Source organism: Pollicipes pollicipes, unplaced genomic scaffold (assembly GCF_011947565.3).
Source record: "Pollicipes pollicipes isolate AB1234 unplaced genomic scaffold, Ppol_2.1 Scaffold_4881;HRSCAF=5763_pilon_pilon_pilon, whole genome shotgun sequence".
NCBI classification, from domain to species: Eukaryota; Metazoa; Arthropoda; class Thecostraca; order Pollicipedomorpha; family Pollicipedidae; genus Pollicipes; species Pollicipes pollicipes.
Window position 1 is genome coordinate 54,836,153 of NW_023596576.1, and position 21,682 is coordinate 54,857,834.

General features: G+C 52.3%; 1 protein-coding gene across 1 annotated transcript; it reads left to right on the forward strand.

Annotated features, from left to right (window-relative positions):
* The first annotated feature begins 6,943 nt into the window (after window positions 1-6,943).
* CCT8 (chaperonin containing TCP1 subunit 8) lies at window positions 6,944-20,900 on the forward strand. Its single transcript, XM_037224728.1, has 9 exons — window positions 6,944-7,187; window positions 8,529-8,699; window positions 9,696-9,827; window positions 10,272-10,470; window positions 10,963-11,162; window positions 12,755-12,859; window positions 13,252-13,596; window positions 13,900-14,136; window positions 20,428-20,900. The coding sequence occupies exons 1-9, from the start codon at window positions 7,128-7,130 to the stop codon at window positions 20,614-20,616; spliced, it is 1,638 nt and encodes a 545-aa protein (XP_037080623.1). The 5' UTR covers window positions 6,944-7,127; the 3' UTR covers window positions 20,617-20,900.
* Window positions 20,901-21,682: the final 782 nt, after the last annotated feature.

The window sequence follows — 21,682 nt, forward strand, 5'->3', positions numbered from 1 at the left end:
GGGGCCCAGCACCGGACAGAACCCTCCAACCATTTCATCCAGGGCCCAAATGCGTCTAACTGGGGTCCTTATGCCATCTATAGGTCCCGCTACGCTAGGGACACAGATGGGACTAAGGGACTTTTTCACGTCGGTGAGGCGTCCCTGGGTCCATCCAGGATCAATCGTCCGGGTCAAAAGGGCTTCGGCATCAGGGAAAGAACCAATGTATCATGCACCCTTCCGAGGGCCTCCGAACTGATCAGGGATCCGGTCCACGTGTCGCCAGGATAGTATTAGGAAGGCAGTCCCAAATGTGACGGAAAGGCCCCCTCACCCCAATCAAAAATGTTTTGGAGCCCTAGTCCTGACTGAATAGTCCCTATTGGACTCTGGCTGTGGGAGTCGGGGGTGGGGAGAGGGGGGGGGGGGCGAGGGACTCAGAGACTCCATGTGTGGGCTCTTTTCGGCTCAAAGATTGCGACATAATGATCATAGTGAATGAGGAGATCAAACAAAACATGCCGAACAGAAGTTCAGACAATATCAAGGCAATGTCTGGCTGCCCAGCAAGCCCCCCATCTGATAAAATCGTGAGCCCGCTCTGGCTGCCCAACGGAGAATTCCTGGCTGTCAAGCGCACTGTTCGTATGGGCCTTTGTCGCTACTGAGAGCTCCACGACCTTTCAAACTCCCGCTGGACACTAAGGGACCTCGGAACTAGTGGGGGGGGGGGGGGGGCGTATTGGCCGCTCAGGAACCTTTAGTGACGCAGGCAGGGGAATGTACAGGAGGCACGCAACTTACCTCCTAGGACCTCTCGGAACTGACGCTCAAGAACCCGGGTTGAGACCCCGAGGGTCCCGACGGACTCACCGGAGGTCTTTAAGTGTCCCCTTAAATGCCTGTCAGAAATCCCTCTGCGCCCATCTCGGGTCCCAGAGTAAGTTGACGAGGGTCCTTGCGTCGATTAGGCACCATCAGTACCAAGCAGTCAGCTCCGTTTTGGTCTGGGCCTGAGGGTCCATTTTCGAAGCAGGAACAAGACCGGGCGTCTGATTTGCGTTTGTCGGGGCCCCTGAAACCATAGCAGGCACGGTGTTGGACAGGGGCAGCGTGCTTACCAGCAGATCCTATGGTAGCAAGGTGCCGCGAGTCGGGCAGGAGCAGTGTTCAAGGGGCCCGAAGATGAGCCCGAAGGGTCCCTCGGAATCGACGATTAGAAGCCCAATTTGGGGACCGCACTCAAAGGCCAGCTAGAGGGCTCTTTGCGTCGATCATGGGTCCCCTGAGCCGATGAGGGCCTCTTCATCGGTCAGGCACCAGCAGTGGGCTCCGTGCCGGTATGAAACTTGTGGACTCGGTTCACCAGTATGGACGAGACAGGTGTCCGATATTTGCATTGGTCGGAGCCACTTAAACAATGGGGGATGTCTGCGTCTGGCAGGGCCCACAGTGCCTAATAGGGGTTCTTGTATCTGCAAGGAGCCCCGAGATGGCCAGTGGAACGATTACTGAACAGGGGCACGGACGGCACCCCGAATGTCAGAGGGCCCTTACGTTGGTCGGGGTCCCCTGTTAATGAAATGAATGAAAATGTAAGAACTTCTGAGAAGAGCTCACAATGAACACATGGTGTCAGTCAGGGGCCAGTATCGGACGGGCCCTGCGCACCATTTCAACCAGGTGCTCGTCACATCGAACTGAAGCCTCTTTGCCAATTGTTGGACCCTCTGCGGCGATAAGGGATCTCTTCGCGGCAATGAAAGCCCCTGCGTCCATCCGGGACCAGCTTCCAGGGTCAGAGGGCCTCACACGTTAGTGAGGAGACCAATGCACGATGTTTCCCTCTAAAGACATCCGAATGGCTTGGTTGCCTGGCTTTCTGTGTGGTCAGAATAGTAGCCAGCAAGCGCCCCGCGCGGGGACGGAGAAGTCATTCAGCCCCTGGCTGGGAAAGTTAATGTGCCCCCTAGTGTGCTACCTACGGCGCCCTTGCCCGGAAAAGGTAAGGGATCTCCTAAGCAGTAAATAGAGTGGGTAGAAATGAAGTTAGGCATAAAAAAGTCAACTCATGTTTGCCTGATGATATCCGCTCCCATACAGAATCGACAAGCGAAACAAATTACGCAAGTGGAATTGGAGCCCGCGTGCTCGCAGTCTTGTGACTAATAACACTGATGGTCTGGGTTGCAGTTTCCGCCGAGCCGAGCGTAAGTGCCCGTCGCAGTTGACGTCAGACGGCGGACGCCGGACGAGCAAGACCGACAGCCGTGAAATAATGCTGCCGGAAGTCTTCCACAATTCATTCGTACCGTTCTCAGATAAGACGTGCCGTATTTTTCACCTGTATACTTATGAGCGTTTCCTCGAGACAGCTTGACAGTTACAGCAATACGAAAAGTAAAGACTTTGCCGTTACTTTTCCAGCTCTGCCACCAGCCTCCAGCTCCAGCTCGCGGCGCTGTAGATGCCGGTTCGTTCTGGTGATCTAACTAAAAAGGATTAATCCTATGATTTACCTAGTCCTGATTGCTATCGGTTTGGAAAGAGTCTTGTGAAATGTATGGCGCCAGCACCTTATTCCATGCAGTCATTTACCGCCTGGTTTCTTCAGTTTATTGACTTCAAAATAGGAAACGAAGGAAGCCGCATCTTCCGCTAGCTTTTGTCTTCTGCTTACGTTAAAAAGGTAAAAAGAAATAATGAGACAAAGAAATTCATGCCCCCTCAAACTCAAGTAGGCCATATTCGGTGAATTTTGTTTAGGGGATTTCACCAACAGGGATCCTTTTATCAATCCTGCGCATTTTCCTCCATGTATCCAGGTTTGCTCATGCGCAGTTTTAGCTGTTCAAACCCCTCCTGCCTACAGAGGACCCCTCTGGGCAGCGAGGGGTTCCTGGCCGGAGGCGTTTCCTGTAACTGTTTGTGCGGTTCACGGACCGTCCGTAGGTCCTGCGGTCACCGCTGGGCACCTTTAATTGCTCAGAGGCCCTTCTGGCCATCTTAGTACTCCTATGGCTTGTCAGGGTCCACTGGTCTCAGAACGTCCCCCCCCCCCCCTCCCCAGGGCCCGGAAAACCTAACGGGCCGTTTGTCTCGAGCGTAGTGTTCCGAGGAGCTCAAAGCGAGGTCCGGAGGTAATCCAAAGCGTGTGTCCAGGTTCAGGTTGTAGGAGGGCTCTTTTCGGGTCGGAAATGGGGCGGAACGAAATAAAGTGAACAAGTTGGAAGAGAAAAGTATACCATACTCCGGTGAAATACATTACTCCGGTAAGAGCAGAGCTCTTAATCGACCAGGATAATCCGGGTACCTTTGCACAAAACCCTGGCTTGGAAATGTTAATGAGATCTGTAGACCATTCAAGTCTAGTCTTCATAGTTTGGAGGGAATTGTGCTTTTCGAAACAGTGTTGCTGATAAACATACTTTGCTCAAGTTTCTGCCCGCTGTAATCGCGGAAAGATGCTGGTGACTTGCTTTGACCCCCATTGGGAAGAAAGACAACGCCGCCCGTAGACGACGTATTTCCAGTCTTAACAGATTTGTGCTCAAAGAGGTATAAGTGGTGCTCAATTTGTTTCAGCTATGTAATATAGCGTTGAACCAGCGATGGATGTCAGCAACATTTTGAGCGTGGTTACGCGATAAAGGGCGGGTAAAATCTGAAAAGTTTGGAAACATTTTAGGATATTATTTAAACAAAGACAGACGCCGAAGTACAACAAGCAGTGATGCGGGTTTAATGCGCGCTTTGGGTGAGTCAAAATGCGCAACGAAGGATGTGTTGAGCTTTTGTATGAAAAGGCGTTGAGTGGGACGGGACCGGTGATCATGCAATCGGGACGAATAGGTCCTAAACACATATGGGGTGTTCGTTCCAACGGCGATAAATTCTTCATTCATTCTACAAATATTCCATCAGAGCCAATCAACGGCAGTTATATCTGGAAATCGCACTCATGAATGCCCTGTGTGAACGACTCAACAGTCATATTTTTGTTTACCTTGATTGCGGCGTGGTCAGTGAAATGGCAGGATTTAAATAGTGTTAGTATGGCATCACGAGCACCTGAGTGGCCTTGAAATAGTCTACACGAAAAAACTGCACATCTTAGCAGGCGTGTAGGTAAGAAGCTGGAGAGATTTAGGTTTTAAGAAGAGTGGGACTGTGGACTATACCGAATGGTCTTCAAGATGACTATTACATTTCAAAACCCCTTACTCCCCCTGCTCCCCCCCCCCCCCCCCGTAGCACGCCAGACCTGTTCACAACTGGGATCTCTACGGGACCATCACATCGCTCCGGTACGAAAAGACCGAGCAGAACATTTCTGCTGAGCAACTGGGGAGCGCCTGGACGGAGTGGAAGGGGGAAGCAACAAGCCGCGCGGGCACGTACTGAACAGTGAACAGTGAAACCGGAAGCAGCTCTGCCCGGTCGCCTGCCCGGGCCCGGCCGCTTCCTGTTCGAGCCACCCGATGATCATTAGTTCGAGCGTAGATAGTGCTGGACAGTGAACTGCCACGACCTGATACACGGCCGCTTGGCCTTACGGCACTCCGGAACATCGGCAATACGCGTCTCATGAACACGGTGCTGAGAGTCTGGGAAACATCCACGCCCCTGCATGATTACGTCCTACGAGACGAGTACTCGAGAGAGCTCAACAGGACTACCTCCGGCATGAAGGGTGCTCTCATCAGAGCGTTTGCCACGCCAATGCGAGACCCATAGAAGAGTCCAGATGAGGCGGGCCGGGCGTTGATCACCTCCCAACCTAAGGTACAATTTCAGCGGTTTGTAGCAACAGCAGGACGCACATGAGTTCCTTAGATACCTGCTGGAGTGTTTGCACAAAGACGTGAGCCGTATCGGATTCGAATTCAGGCCCACAGCCACCATCATCTATGACAGCCCCGGTGCTAGCCAGAAACCGGTGGAGGCCTGGAAGCGTTTCCTGTTCCTGAAGAGCTCTAAGCTCGTATACCTGTTTGTTGGGCAGCTCAAGTCCACCTTGCGGTGCACGGTGTGCGCGTCCCTCATGTTTAACCCTTTCTAGGCTCTGAGCTTGCTGATCCCATCACTGACGGACCAGGTGTGCTTGCAGGACTGCTTTGACCTTTTTACCACGGAAGAGGTGCCTGACGGAGAAGAAAAGCCGATGTGTTCCATGTGCCAGAAGGGTCAAAGGTGCTCCAAAAACTTCAAGATTCAAAGGCTCCCACGTCTCATTGAAGTGCACCTGAAATGGTTTTCGCTGCAGTGGATCCGAACGGGCACAAGCAAGAAGACCATCATGGCCTTCTCTGCTAGTGGCCGGACCCGTCGCCATACCCGGACCCTAGCCTCACATACTGCCGTACCGGGAGGCTAGGTTTACAAGCTGTACGGCGCGACACACCATTCTGATATGGTGCGCTCGGGCCACCGCACGGCCCATTGTAAACGCTCCTGTTTGAGATTTTGGTAAGAGTGCAGTGACTCCTGATTCCAGGCCATCAGAAAGCACCGTGCCAACAATTACGAAGCATATATGCATTTGGTAACAGTACAGTGACTCCAGATTCCAGGCAATCAGTAAGCACCGCGCAAACAACTACAAAGCATACATGCATGCTGATGCCGGCATGAACGCCAGCACTCGAATAACTTTGAGATGGCTGACTTTCCTCTGGTTCTGCCGGCTTAACACTGTGAAATCCCTTACCAGTGCGGAACGCTCCCCCTAGCACGCGCTCAGGTGAGGGTCAATTTGACCCCTGACGGTTTTGGCATGGCCGCGCCGAATGTTGCATTGCTGTAGACAATTTAATAGCACATCATGTGGTCTGTGGTGTGGTCATCATGTGGTCTGGTGTGGTCATCATGTCATCATGTGGTCACAATTTAGACGCACCTTGTAAGGTACCTGACCTACGGCAAATCACTCAGGCCTTGGATTCAGCGAAGATAATTTCTAGGGAATCGCTCAATCTAATGTAACAACGGAGTATTACACGAAACCATACATCTCTCACATAGTGCCCTTAGCAACACAACAACTGAACGAGCATATTTATTTAACCTAGTGTCAGGTATGAAGGCCAGGCCAAGGTTAAAACAATCTAGAGCTTGCTGTGTAGCGTAGATTCTGGTGCTCATTTCGAACTGATTGATAACTGGAACGGCATTGCAATCTCCCATGAACTTTGTTTGGGTCAGAATAAGTCACGGGCCTAAAATCAGCGAAGTCAGCGTTTTGTTATTGGGAACATAACAAAATGCATGTTTTTGCAGAATGGCTTCCGAACGGCGCGGCGTAGCCGCACCGTCTGGAAGTCATTCCGCAAAAACCTTCAGAGGGGAGGAGCATCACATTATCACACATATCCCATTCACGTTCACGCAATTCATGAGTTCACGAGTATCACATTCACGCAAGCGCGCGCAAACGCAACGTTCGTTTGTTCATTGGTTCCATGCTTCCATTCCTACTATATAGACTCTCGCCTTTTCCTACCAAGAAATCTACCAGCTTGGAATACATTTTTTGTTTCCGGAGTTTGAAATGCAGATTGGAGCCTTAAAGGGCATTTAAAATAAATTTAAAAACATAATTTTATCACTCAAACCAAACTGAAGCACTTAACTCAACGTAAATTATTTTTTTACAGTTGGTTGCTGTAGAATAGAAAGCTTTGTCCGTGCACATGGCTCATCATTCCTTCCAGAGAATTCCGGAGCGAAGCCGATCTGATTGTTCTGCACATACTGACTTACTTAAGTTATTACATTGTTATTACCAGACAACGTTCACGCTGAACCCTGTGCCACATCGCAATTTTCAAAAAAGTTAAGGCAATAATTTTATAATTACATGCTTAAAACTAACAATTTTGACAGTTAAACACACGTGAAAAGGTTTCGACCATTTGATACAAACATGACGCATTTTGGACGATACTTTGTAGTGCTACCTTCGGCGCGTGCACGCACGCGACCGGCGCTCCCTGATATTTGAGTCGCCGCGCCCTTGTGCAGTTTCCTGGGGTGGCGAAGTGCTAACTATCGATCGAAATAGATCGGACATCGCTGATTGGGATTGTGTAGGTCAAGGTTGTGAGATAGTTTCCGGCGACTTGCAAATTTGATTTGCCTGCACCATGGCACTTCATGTCCCACGAGCACCCGGCATCGGGCAGATGCTGAAAGAAGGGTCCAAGGTAAGCGATGAATACAGTCCCTGAAAAGACGACTTGCAGATGTTTTCTCACTCCAAGGAACTGAATGGCTTTGATAATTGGGGCTAGTTCAGTGCCAAATTTGTGGACTGCAATGTCTGCTAGAGTTTATTTGTCAGCTAAGTTTGGTTTGGGGCACAAAAGTTTGCATTGTGCTCCATCATAACCCTCAAGCCAATCTGCAAAAATGTGTTGACTGCACTGGGTTCCTGAGTGACACTGATCCAATGAGCCTTGGGTTGTAATTGGAGCATAAACATGCAGGTGAAATTGGTGAGGACAATTGCTTTCATCATTTGTTTTACAACTTGTACACTCCTACTCAAAGATGGTATGCTTTTTTCCTAAATTTTTGCATATTAATTACACCATGAAAATATTAGCAACACACCATGCATCTACATGCCAGGTGCTAGAGTAGCTGCACTATGCACAAAGAACATAACCTAATGTAAATGCTGTTACTCATGCTTCTACTTCTATCTCTACCTCCTTTTCTTGCTCTATCTCAGTCTTATGGTGCTGGTTAATATATTTGAGGTCTAGAAAAGTCTGCATATTTATAAAAATTGTCATTCTAAACAAAATATCAGCCTTAATGGTCAGGTTGTACTTTCCTACCTCACGTTAGAAAAAATCATTGTACACTGTTTGTCGTGTTTAAGGCAGGACATATCGTAAATAATCACAGAACAGGTAGAATCATGCTCCTACCTTCGAATTTCAATAACTTTGATGGCGGGCTCCCGAGCGCCGCGCACACCGCACCGCCTGGACTCCCCAGCGCCATTTCTGCGTTGCCGTTGCATAAATACAATATTTCTGCTTACCAAGAACTCTACAAAATGTACGGGACCAAGGTAAACCATTCGTCGTTTTTAAGGCAGGACGTATCACAAATGATCACAAAACAGGTAGATTCATGATCTTACCTTCAATTTTTTATAATTACGATGGCGAGCTCCCGAGCGCCGCACACACACAGCACCCGCGACACCGGCGCCATTACTGCGCGGGTCACAACATTACTGCGCATCAAGCAGCATCAAGAACCATACAAATGTACCAGGTGTAGGCGCACACCCAAACGAAATCCCTCCGATGGGACCCAGGTCAAGTGAAATCTTCCTGTGGCTCGAATCATTCTTGTTGCGTACGTCTCCATGCATCAGCATCTGCGTACTCGTTGGCTGGCCGAGAACACAACCTTGCTCTAAATTGTACTTGCCTTGTCTGATCATTGGCTTTAGTCAGTATTCGGGGTGTTTGTGAACACTGCTGGGTTTGGGAACCTTGTTTTCAGCGTGTTTACCTCGTTTCCAGCATCTGTCCGGCTTAGACGAGGCTGTGTATGGCAACATTCGCGCCTGCAAGGAGTTCACCGACACTCTTAAGACGGCCTATGGACCTCGCGGCATGAACAAGATGGTCATCAATCACATTGATAAACTCTTTGTGACAAGTGATGCAGCCACAATCATCAGAGAATTAGAGGTACGTGGAAGGGATGGGGGAATCATTGTGCTCTTCGTTTTGTTTTAGTTCAGTCGATTCTGAATCTGCCCCGCGGTATGTGGATCTGATTCTAATGTTGGTGCCGAGCGGCGCAGCAGTATTCGTGTGGGAATCCGATGCCAACTGTGAAGTACGTGGTGTTCATAAGTTTACTTGAGTCGTAAAGCTTCTATACGTGTAGGGTACCCAAAAATGGCATTAAGCTGTTTTTTTGTTGATTGCTCCACAATTGAAACCAATACACAAGCCTAGATTCGGATTCCGAGACATTCAGGGTCTTAAAAAGGTTTCGTTCTTCCTAGACTGTTGTAAAGTACGATTGATATTAAAACCCATTGGGTTTTCTCCCCGTGGTGCGCTGATTGGTTGTTTGCATTAGAACCCTTTCGATCAGAAATGAGCATTTCGGAGCGATTGGATGAAGGAAAGTGGTTAACAGTAGGCAGGTTTGCATGCGTCTCTGGGGTCAACCGCCGAGCCATAACCCGCGCATGTGCACTGGATACCCGGTCGGGGTTCCCTTCCCACGGGGCTCTGTCGGCCCACTCATGGCTCACGCATGCAGCCCTCCCCTGGATAAGCGGTGTGTCGCGAGGATGCAGGATGAAACAAGATACAGGATAAGAGGGTCGGGACGGGTGCGCTGACATTAGTGTTAATTGAAATCGTGCGTCGATGTGGGATGCTTTGTGGTTATGATTTGTTGCAACGACGCGTGCAGTAATGCAGGGCTTGCGTAGCACCCGACATGCGGTAAGGGTGACTCGCCCTGACCTGACCTCACCTGACCTCACCTGACCTCACCCTGTACCCGGCCGAAGTACCAGTTGAATCTTCTTGCCGTATCGGCTCGCATTCCTTGCGCGCCATCATGTCCTTTTGACGCACGTACGTTGCCGGAGGTGGCGATAGCCGTGAGTCGTTCTATAGTCTGATGCAGAGGCGCTTCTTACGATTGTGGTCTGGCTGCGACAGGTGGAACATCCGGCGGCGAAGATGATGATTCTCAGCTCGCAGATGCAGGAGCAGGAGGTCGGGGATGGCACCAACTTCGTTCTCATCATGGCTGGTTCGCTCCTGGAGTCGGCAGAAGACCTACTCAGGATGGTGAGGGCACCGCATGCATACTTCCTGAGGCGTCTTCATAGAGACGCTAGTGTAGGATTGCGTCTTAGATAAGCTCTGCCAGTCTCATGATAGTTTTTTAGTGTATTGCAAAGTGAAGATGGGTTAATTCGGTGATGCTTTCTTGCGTCGTGTCATGATGTCTTCAAAAGAGCCTAATATATTTGACGGCTGCGTGATAAGAGGTCTGCTTGCCCAGCGGTTCGGTGACTGATAGTGTCTTATTTTTAGCAGGGTACTGTCATGAATGAACATAGTTGACTGTGCCTGACATAGGCGGGCGAAGCAAGTTTCGACTCACGTATGCGCGCTGCTGTGGATTTTGCGTATGTCGTCGAACCTGACATTTTTACACTGGGGATGCACCCCCCCCCCCCCCCCCTGCCCCTCCATGTCGGACATTGACCCGACCGCGCTCTGGACCAGGGCCTGACGCCGACGGAGGTGGTGGAGGGATACGAGATGGCGCTGAACAAGGCGCTGGAGCTGCTGCCAACGCTCACCTGCGGCGAGGTTAAGGACGTGCACAACGAGGCCGAGGTCAAGCGGGCCATCCGGCCGGCAGTGATGAGCAAACAGTACGGCAACGAGGACTTCATCACCGATCTCATCACCAAAGCGTGCCGTGAGTGGAGACCGGTCTGCGGCCAAGGCGACGCTAGCTGGTGACCGGGGTGACGTGAAATCGGGATATACAGGCGGATGCAAGTTTCAAGTCGTTTTCACTGTTGCTATGCACAAAGTGGCCGCTTAATTGACTACTTAGCACGCTCACTGCATTGCACTGTTTGTTCTTTTCGTTGTTCGAATGAAAGTTATATTTCTAGTTTTTTATGAGCCATTCAATATGAGAATGTTTGAGGAAAAATGAAGTATGATTTAAAGCGATATTTTCTAGACACTAATAGCTTGCATATCTTTGCTGGGAAGCCGCTGCAAGATGGTGTGTTAGATCGCTATCACGGCAAGTCAAAGGTATTTTTGAGTTTTTGCGAGCATAAGATGTTGATGATATCCTTGGCGGTGCGGACGAGACCTCGCCACTTCCCCCCGCCGTGCACCTCCGCGCCTGTATCGGCTGGCCCCAGCGCTCACATTGGTCTTTTCCGGCCGGCAGTATCGATCCTGCCAGAGAAGACTGCCTTCAGCGTCGACAACGTGCGGGTCTCGAAGATCCTGGGCGCGGGTCTGCTCAGCTCACAGGTGGTGCAGGGCATGGTGTTCCGGCGCGAGGCCGAGGGCACCGTCACCTCCATGGAGAAGGCCAAGGTGGCCGTCTTCACGTGTCCCGTCGACATCGCCGCCACCGAGACCAAGGTGAGCACCGCCGGCCGGCGCGCGCCGCAGCTGCGAGAAGCGTGTCGCGCGCGCACGATTGGAGCGGACGCGGCCTCCAGGGATGGAGTACCTGACCATTCATGCTGCCAGGCCCAGGAAGGCTATATGGGTCTGCCCAGCTTGAGAGTGGCCGTCATTTGGGCGATCCGCTCACGGTGTTTGCTTGATTCCAGTGGAAAGCCCCTTGGCCTGTTGATAAGTTTGCTGGTGACGCACGGACGCACCCTAGGTACTCGATCAATAGACTCACTCGTCCGCCGCGGCAATTGCAGCCACAAACGCCCGAAGGACTTTCGGTGTTCTACAAACAAAACGCCACAAGCAACGTCGAGTTTACATGTCATTAGAGCAGCGTTACACGTTATCATTTTGAACGAATTCTGTAATCGCTTGTTATGATGAAACAGCCAAATACAGGCGTACAAAAAGCGTGCTGTGTGCAGACTTGTGCGGCTGTACTCTGTGTGCAATGAACAGGGCGAAATGTTGCTTAGATGCATTTCGGCATGTCATGCCATGCTGGCCACCGCGGATCTGTGCGCCTTTTCTGGTGGTGGTTGCTGGCGGCAGTTACGACTCAGAGAGGATTTGCACACATTTTCGTGGTGGAAAGACGCAAGCATCATGCAGGCACGCGCAATTACTGTGCGTGGCCCCTGCTCAAAAAGAAATACTGAAATTCGTGCCAATGTTTCCACCTGTCGATGAACATAATTTGGAGCTCTGTTCAGGGCGAGGCGGAGTGAAAAGGTGAACACGTAATTTTTGACTGATGACTCGTAATTGTCCGGGAGCGGTGGCGTTAAGACGTTTGTGCTACAGCAACAACTCCCACCGACAGAAGTGTTACGACTGCAGTTATACACAACGTTGATTCTAATGTAAAACTCATGCAAACTTCACTCATACGCGACATCCCTTCTACTGCAAAGACTTATGCACGACGTGAGGCTACACAACTTAACTTATGCTGTAAAAAATTATTTCCGTCATTTATCCAACAGAGACTGATACTGTCTTTACTTATACGCGTCATTGCTTCTGCTGCAGCGGGTTATGTGCTACATTATTGCTACACCACAAAATTTGCAAAATGGTGGAAAATTATATTTGAAAAAGCCTACGCTCGTTATTATGTCTGCTGTTAAAACCTGTATAGTTTTCACTTGTCAACAATTGTTTTCCTCGGCCAATACTTATATGCGACATATATACACTACGACTCAGGCCATAACCCACATTTTATAACAATCAGTGCCGTAACATGAAGGTAAATCATCACCGAAATTATGCAGAGGGGACACACGCACGGTATCTTTTGGCCTTGCGAAATCAAACTGCAGGTGCCTAGTCCCATGGCGTCAAGGTATTATTGCTGCTGTGAATGTTGTGATTCACAGACCCACGGCGACAATGGTTCGACACGACATTTTTCCTACTGAATCTGCTAGTCCACCCATCTACTTTATTTTCGCTTGATGCGCAATCTCTGTGCCAGTTGTCCACGATAAATACGTATGTTGGCAACAACTGACAGACCTTCGTGACGTACCATGTTCTGGCATTTTCAGGGTACCGTTCTCATTAAGTCTGCTCAGGAACTGAAGGACTTCTCCCGCGGAGAAGAGAACCAGCTAGAAGAACAAATTAAGGCCATCGCCGCCACGGGAGCCAAGGTATCGTGGTTGAGGAATACCGAGCATCGACTGATTATTGGCGCTACTTCAGCGAACGATAAGAGCGAACGATAAGAAGTGTGTTGGGATGATCCGGACAGAACCGGACACCATTGCTGACGGTTGCCCGTGGTCTGCGCGCCACGTTGTGCCACGTTTTGCGCGGCCCAGGTGTGGAATGACCTCCGCGGCCGAAGCGCCGTCTTTGAGCCATCCCCAGCACTCACGGCTGGCCCACATGGCGCCCGGCCCTGCGAGGCTGCCCGTCTCCCCTCGCGTGGCGTCTTCCCTGTCCCGCCCCGCGCCGCGCCGCGCCGTGCTCTGCCCTGCTCTGCCGTGCTCTGTCCTGCTCTGCCCTGCCCGTGCCTCAGTCCCTCCCCCCCCCCCCGCAGGTGATCGTGGCCGGCGGCAAGTTCGGCGACATGGCGCTGCATTACGTCAACAAGTACGGCCTGATGGCGGTGCGCATCATGAGCAAGTTCGACCTGCGCCGGCTGTGCAAGACGGTGGGCGCGACGGCGCTGCCGCGCCTGACGGCGCCCGCCGCCGGCGAGCTGGGCTACTGCGACCGCGTCTACACGGACGAGCTGGGCGAGACGGCCGTGGTCGTGTTCCGCCAGCAGGCGGCCGAGAGCCGCATCGCCACGGTCGTCGTCCGCGGCGCCACCGACAACATGATGGACGACGTGGAGCGTGCCGTCGACGACGGCGTCAACAACTTCAAGGCGCTCACCAAGGTCGGTGCTGGGCGCGGAGGCGGGTGGGGGCGGGGCGGACTTGGCGCTACTGCTGAGCTCGTGGTGCGAGTGTGCTTGTTTGGGGAGAGAGGTTGGCGTCGTTGCCGTTTGTTTGGTGTGGATGAAGCGGTTCGGGGTAGTTCAAGATCCGGGTTGCTGGGCTGTTGGTCAGACGGTTGATCAACATCTCGTTTGGAAATGACGACCTCGCTATCGCCAATCCCCGCCATATATGCGTCATGGCCGCCCGCCACGCCCCTCCCGCGTGTTCCGCGCCTAACCCGCGCCGGCCCCCGCCCATAGGACGGCCGCTTACTGCCAGGCGGCGGCGCCTGCGAGATGGAGCTGGCCCACCTGGTCTCCCAGTACGCCGACACGTGCCCCGGCCTCGAGCAGTACGCCATCAAGCGATTCGCCTCGGCGCTCGAGGTGTTCCCCAAGGTGCTGGCCGACAACTCGGGCTGCAAGTCGACCGAGGTGCTGTCTCGGCTGTACGCGGCCCACCAGGAGGGCCGCAAGACGGCCGCCTTCAACGTGGAGGTGAGACTTGTGCGGCGGGGCGGCGTTGGCTGCACGCCGCTGCCAGACAACTCTCCTTGTCCCTGCTGTCCGCGGGGCGGGAGCGGCCAGGCTCGCTGTCCGCTGGGCTGGAGCGGCCGGGCTCGCTGTTCGCGGGGCTGGGTCGGCGAGGCTCGCTCTCTGCGGGGCTGGAGTGGCGATGCTCGCTGTCCGCTGGGCTGGAGCGGCCGGGATCGCTGTCCGCGGGGTTGGAGTGGCGAGGCTCGCTGTCCGCGGGGCTGGAGCGGCCAGGCTCGCTCTCCGCGGGGCTGGAGTGGCGAGGCTCGCTGTCCGCGGGGCTGGAGCGGCCAGGCTCGCTCTCCGCGGGGCTGGAGTGGCGAGGCTCGCTGTCCGTGGGGCTGGAGCGGCCGGGCTCGCTGTCCCCGGGGCTGTTGCTCCATTTGCGGGTGGCTACGAGGCAAGATAGCCCTGACAGTCCGTGTGGTCCGATGACATTGAGGACCAAGTAACAGAGTCAATGCCAGCGAGCGCAAGAGCTTGTGTGAAGTGAGACGAGCCAGGGGTATAGCCAGGTGGCGTCAGGGGTCTCAACACGCGATCCGGTGGGCGGTCGCCTTAGCCATTTACATTTTCCATGGACTTAACCATGGACAAGGTCGGAATGAGTCACTGACCTAAAATGGCCCAGGTCCAAACTTTGTTTTTAGTAACACTGCTTAGCGTATGTTACTAAAGCAGAATAATAAGCGTGATCCGTGACGTTTATGCAGGTGCAAAAACCAAAGCTGTCTTTTATGGTTTGGGTCACCATGACCTTGATAAGACCACACTGTCACTGACCTTGAATAGTCACCAGTGACCTTTTGCTTAGAACAGGTATCTAGGTGGTTGCGTGAAAAGGTTTGTAGGGATTTTGGACACCAATCCAACGTTTGACCTTGTTTGACGTTATTTGACCCCAAGGTTATGATCTAGGAACGTCATATTTTGACACCAGTGAGTTCACGTACCGGTCAACACATCCTGTGAATTTGATGTTTCTAGCTCCCCTAGTTTCTAAGATGCCAAGGTATTATCACCCGCGCGAAGGGTATTCACCGGGACACCCTGGCGCGTGTTAAGGGAAGTGCGCGACATTTGTAGAGGGGTTTGGACTGAACGAGCAATCTTGAAGGTCATTCGGTGCAGTTCACAGCCTTGGTCTTTTTAAGACGTAAACCCCTGCAGTTTCTGAACTACACACCCGTTTAGATGTGTGGGCTATTTCGTGCGGAATTTCAGGGTGACCCAGGCATTCATCACGCCATAATTATTATACAGTTAAATCTCTTTTGACATAGACACTGGTGTCTTCCTTCGAGGGCGATCTCGGAAGGCGTGATAATTGGGAGCTGGCCGGGCAAGTACGAGTGCGTGGGTTTGTCAGTTTTGCCATATGTTAGTGAACAGTAGCCGAAACATGCGTCTACGCTGTTAAAGGGAATGCTACACATTTGAGGATATTTAAGCAAGTGTCAGATAGGATGAAATAAGATCATTTATGTTGATATGCTTTCAAGTGGAATAGGCTGTTCCATACCATATTTTTATTTTCTGTTTTTAGTAAATACGTTTCTTAATTCGTCATTGTTTCATTACGTCATCGTTCCTTGCACAATATTGATTGAGAGCCCATGGACGGTCATTTTTCTCAAAACGCGCTCACAAAGGCCAGGCATGGACAATCAACAATAATATTTTGTCTTGGTATTTATTGCTGCTGGCCAACGGAATGGTAGCAATTGATTGACATTATCATGGCGTCATGGACGCCTGAGTGATTTTTAACTAGTTTTCCCGAAATGGGCTGCACATCTTTGTGGGTGTGGAGTTCAGAACCTGGAAAGGCTTAGGTTTTAAGAAGGGCAGGGAGGTGAGCTGCTCTGAGTGATCTTCAAGTGGGTATTTCAGCTCAAAACCCTATATAAATGTGGAAAACTCACGTAAATGTGGCTTCATGTGGTCATCTGCTGTGGGCTGCCGAAGTTTCACACCAATCCGTAAAAACGCCCTAAAACGGAAGAAGCTAAGGTGTGCGATCGAGAGTGCAAGTGACTTGCATGCACACATATCAACACTTCATAATTTTCCGGTTTTTTTCCTGCTTTGGAAATCGTGTGAATCTGGCGGTGCCGTGACGGCGGGTGGTCGAGATTTGAATTCAGTCTCGACCCGAGCTCTTTAGCTTTTCCGCATTATGTGATTATCTTAAGATTAAGGGGTTTGGAAGCGGGCTGCACCCCTTGCTGTTGAACACTGCGGGACACTGCGATCGGCCGTAGCGAATGTTCTGGAAAACGTAGGGGACGAGCCGTGCCGGGCCACACAAAATGTTAATTTTGTTACAGTTTATGTGAGGCTCGCTCGTTTTTGGGGGTGGGCTGCACCACTTCCCGCTTTTGTGTTCCCCTTTTTAGCTCGCGCTTTTCTGGTTGTGTTAGTGAATGCGCTTCCCCGGTAGTAATCAGTAAGGAGATCAGAACCCCCATGAAGTGGGAAAGGCTGGAGGCTGGTAGTATTCCGGTTTGTGAACTTTGTCTGCCGGGAAATTGTTCCTCAACATGGTGGTTGATCGAATTCATTAAGCAAGCATTGATAATTCGTATTATTATATAATAAGGCATCGATGAATTATTATAATACTGATGAACGTGCTCACTTCCGGAGAGGCGAACCATATTATGACCATTCTCGACGGTTTAGTCAGTATTCAATGATTGCTGGACACCTTTTAACCCTTGCCTTGATCTGTGTTTTCATAATGTCTGATTGGGGGACTGTGGGAATACGGACCTCGACCATTTCCAAACTAAGAAAGGTATAGCTTAGTGGAAAACATCAGCGCGGTTCGTCTCAACGAGATCTCACGATTGGCAATAAGTTTTGTTTTGGTAGGTCGATTACTGACTGCGCTATGTCAGGCAGCGTTCCAGAACTCATCCAGTAAGGTGTGCAGGATGTAAACATAAATTCATGCTGCCAGAATGTTCGCTCTCCGGCGGCGGCCCCGCACGCACGCACGCTTTATGACACCGCCGCTGCCTGCGTGTTGTGCAGAATTGGACCCGTTCGTCACGGTAGCGGGCACTTTGTCATGAGCGTGTCGACCGGTATGTGTTTGTGGTCCGGTGTGGTGTGTGCGCCGCCGGAAACTCTGTTGCCGAAGTGTGCCCTTGGCGCGGGCGTGGGGCTTCTGCAATGATCATTTTGTTGGATCGGTGCAAACGGTGCTGTACCATTAAAATGCATCAATTTGCCCATTAATTTCAGCTCTATAGACAGCGCGTTCTATCTCCTCCATTTACGTCAAATATGAACTAGGCGTGGAACTAGCCAATCATGCCACCTTTTGCGCCCGACCGTAAAAGTCAATGTTGAGGCTGAATGGTATTTTCGCGCATAAACTCGCTGGTGTATATTGGAAATATGGAAGCCCGTTGGTGATAAATTGAGAGCAAAGATACGGCGCCACTGATGGCCAACTTCTGCACATACAAATTGTGCCACAGCTCCTGCACAATGGGAGCCCGTGCCCAATACCCCGTATGTTGCCGGGCGGCCTCCAAGGTTACTAATGTGGGGCGTATGGAAAAGCGCGTCCGTCTTGGCCTGATAGCTGTCGAAGGCCGCGCCGTCGGGGCCCGGTTCCTCATTGACCACCCAGCCCTTAGGAATGACACGCTTGAATACTATCCGAAGGAACAATAATTAGCAAGTTATGTGGTTTATGGCATCAGTTATGCGGCTGAAGATATCAGTTATGTGGCTAGACACTTCAGTTATGTGGCGAACGCCGCCAGTTCTGTGGCTAAAGACAGCGTTGTCGATCACGCGGTTTCCCTGAGAACGACACCTGCCTATTTGCCAGACGTGCATAACCTGCATAAACAGCGTATACAGCGTTTTGACCGTTGCGAGGCGTTCCTTTGTCACATTTGGCAGTCTTATCAACGGCGGTTATATATAAACAAACTCTTTTACTTCGCCTCTCGGCCGATTAGGGCATGGGCTCAGTCCATGACGCATTTGGTAATAGGCTTATCCCAAAGAAGGAGATGGGCCTCTATTTTCCAATGACGAACGGGTCTCGGGAGCATCCTTAGATCACTCCTTAGTGGGTGCGCTGTCGGTGGTGGTGGCCGGTGAACGGCGCGGCTCAGGTAAGATCACTCCTTAGTGGGTGCACTGGTGGTGGTGGTGGCCGGTGAATGACGTGGCTCAGGTAAGATCAGTCCGTAATGGGTGCACTGGTGGAGGTGGTGGCCGGGGAAGGGCGCGGCTCAGGTAAGATCACTCCTTAGTGGGTGCGCTGGTGGTGGTGGTGTCGGTGGCCGGTGAAGGGCGCGGCTCAGGTAAGATCACTCCTTAGTGGGTGCACTGGTGGTGGTGGTGGCCGGTGAATGACGTGGCGCAGGTAAGATCACTCCTTAGTGGGTGCACTGGTGGAGGTGGTGGCCGGGGAAGGGCGCGGCTCAGGTAAGATCACTCCTTAGTGGGTGCACTGGTGGTGGTGGTGTCGGTGGCCGGTGAAGGGCGCGGCTCAGGTAAGATCACTCCTTAGTGGGTACGCTGGTGGTGGTGGTGGTGGTGGCCGGTGAAGGGCGCGGCTCAGGTAGACTGTGACGATCTGTCACGGTCTGTCTGCCTTCTCCGTCGATGTGTTGCCCGTGTGCTTAGCTTCCCTCCATTTTTGGAAGTTCCGACGAGAGTGATATCGACGGCATTATGTCGTCTTTTTAGACGGTTTGTGCGTTAAGCTGTAAGGTGCTGCACAATTCAGTTCATTTACGGTTTACAATTCAGTTTAATCGCACAACTGGAAAATCAGTTTTCCTGTGTGCTGGTTTTTAACGTTAAGCATATTGGTCGATCTCAATTCGCTAATATAACTGGGCTAACCAGAGGAAAGGGCGCGGGCAGCCGACGATCCGTCAATTTACGACAGCTGCTCGTGCTCCGATGATAGGTGCGCTCCTAGCGAAGCAGTCCCATTGCTTCGAGGCCGCGGTCCTCCCCTCAGACGGTCGTTGGCGGCGCCCTCGTGTGGCTCTCCGCGTGCCGTCCCGGCTCCCGGACATGAGCGGCGCCCTCGTGTGCTTCTCCGCGTGCCGTCCCGGCTTCCGGACATGAGCGGCGCCCTCGTGTGGCTCTCCGCGTGCCGTCCCGGCTCGCGGACATGAGCGGCGCCCTTGTGTGGCTCTCCGCGTGCCGTCCCGGCTCCCGGACATGAGCGGCGCCCTTGTGTGGCTCTCCGCTTGCCGTCCCGGCTCCCGGACATGAGCGGCGCCCTCGTGTGGCTCTCCGCGTGCCGTCCCGGCTCGCGGACATGAGCGGCGCCCTCGTGTGCTTCTCCGCGTGCCGTCCCGGCTCCCGGACATGAGCGGCGCCCTCGTGTGGCTCTCCGCGTGCCGTCCCGGCTCGCGGACATGAGCGGCGCCCTTGTGTGGCTCTCCGCGTGCCGTCCCGGCTCCCGGACATGAGCGGCGCCCTCGTGTGTCTTTCCGCGGGCTGTCTCCGCTCCGGGACATGAGCGGCGCCCGGCGATGGCCGGCGGGCGTAACTCATGCCGTCGTCACTGAGGCGCCACCACAATCACGCTCGCGGCCGGCCGGGCGCTGACGCCGCCGCCCGGTGACCCCTGCTGCGTTCGTTAATGCGCTGCTGTAGTCAGTAGAAGCCCGCTGTGTTTGCAATGTCGCGCCTGCTAATTGTATTGTGCGCGCAGTCTCGTAGTCTGCCCAGTGGTGTGTGCGAACGGAAGAAGAGAGGGATGGGGTTCATGCGTTGTTTCGGTAATAGTAACGACATTTTGGCATATGGTAAAGACGTAGGCAAAGGCGCACCAGGGACCGTATCGCACAGCACCACGTTTAGCGTGGACGAAGCCGTTCAAATTCTTCCGCTGCGACATTTCGGAAGTTCCGAAGGCCGCATCTTTATTTGTTGTCCGAAGATGAAACGCTTTCGTCTCCATTTGCCCAACAAAGAAGCATGATTTTGTCTTTCCAACGCATATTTCCCTTCGTTTGAAGATACATGCTTCTTTGTTTTACAGTATGCTCAGAATGTCCCATCTTGCGTGTTAATATGGTATCGTTCCCTCTTGCTGTCCAGCATCAGCCCAGTTTTGTGCGAATGTTCGGCATTCGCTGTAATGTTTGACTTCGATGTAATATCGCTGTAATTGACACAGTGTTTGGCTATTGCAACCGTGTGCCGTCGCAGTGTCAGCCCCGTGCTGACGCTTCGCCGCCGTTTTCTCTGTTGGCCCAGGGCGAGGGCGCTGACACGACCTTGGACGCCGTCGAGGCGGGCATCTTCGACCTCTGGCTGACCAAGCACTGGGCGCTGAAGTACGCCGCCGCCGCCGCATGCACCGTTCTCAAGGTGGACCTGATCATCATGGCCAAGCGCGCCGGAGGACCCAAGCCGCGCGAGAACAAGGACTGGGACGAGGACTAGTCGTGACGCGCCCCCGCGCCAGCTGCTGCCGCCGCCGCCGACTGGCGGGTGGGGGAGGGGTATGTCAGCTCGGCTTCCCGCCGCCACTGCAGTTGGTGCCCAGCTGGGTGTTTGCCACACATTTCCACGTGAATTAACAATGCTCGGCGTATTGCCCGTTTGCGTCTGCGACTAAATAGTTTCTGTTCTTGCTGCGATTTGGCTGCGGTCGCAGCACAACGTGCTCTGCATCCGAATGCCGTACCATACTGACATAACATGTTCAATACAAGCAGCATCTCCAGTGCCGACTTTGAGAACTCTCGACCGGCCTCCTGCCTTTCAGTGGGGGAACGCATACCCGAATCTGGCTGCGTGGATTTCGCAGGAGCTTGCTGTTACTCGGCGTCTCGTCATTGGTACTCGCTTCGTGCTCTCCAGTGCTAAGCATTTTTGCTTAAGTTTATAGGGCTGTTGTTTGCGAAACAACCGCTATAAAAAAGGCAAAGGCATTTTCAATCCTGACTTCAGGCCACAATGTATTTTGCGTGCATAAATGTGCGAGGAAGTCATAAAAAAGCAAACAAAGAAGCGACTTAACTTGAAAGTAGACGTACGAGCGTCTGAAACACTGGGCTGGGAGGGGGGGGGGGGGGGGGCATGCTCCAGCCAAATATTAAGTAACTTTCACTCAAGTGGCATTTCTGGCGATACGGTAGTGGGGGACTTGGCGTACTAATGCTGAGTCGGTTTCGCCAGGCGCACGTGTCCAATAAATTTTGGCATAAATCAAAGGTATTAATAGACAATATTTTACCAGCTGTATGTATGGACTGTTCTCTACTGCTCCAAAGATTAATATAAACGTGCCAAGAAATACGTACCCAGCCAGTGTCAAGTGTGTGTCTGCGACCAAATGCAACTGTGCCCAAAATAAGCAAGAGAGTTGGAACCTGATTTAGTTTCTTTAAACTTCTGCAGCGGTCTGAATAAATGCAGCGTGAGGCGGCTAACATTTGGGCACGGGCTGCCGCAAGGGGCGTTCATAAATGCAGGACACCCATGACTCCATCACAGGTATTATTCA

What these genes read in the sequence shown, in the direction of transcription:
- CCT8 (XM_037224728.1), top strand. Translation starts at nt 7,128, where the DNA reads ATGGCACTTCATGTCCCACGAGCACCCGGCATCGGGCAGATGCTGAAA. An exon ending in TGCTGAAAGAAGGGTCCAAG is followed by an intron (nt 7,188 to 8,528) that starts GTAAGCGATGAA and finishes CCTCGTTTCCAG; the next exon opens with CATCTGTCCGGCTTAGACGA. An exon ending in CAATCATCAGAGAATTAGAG is followed by an intron (nt 8,700 to 9,695) that starts GTACGTGGAAGG and finishes TGGCTGCGACAG; the next exon opens with GTGGAACATCCGGCGGCGAA.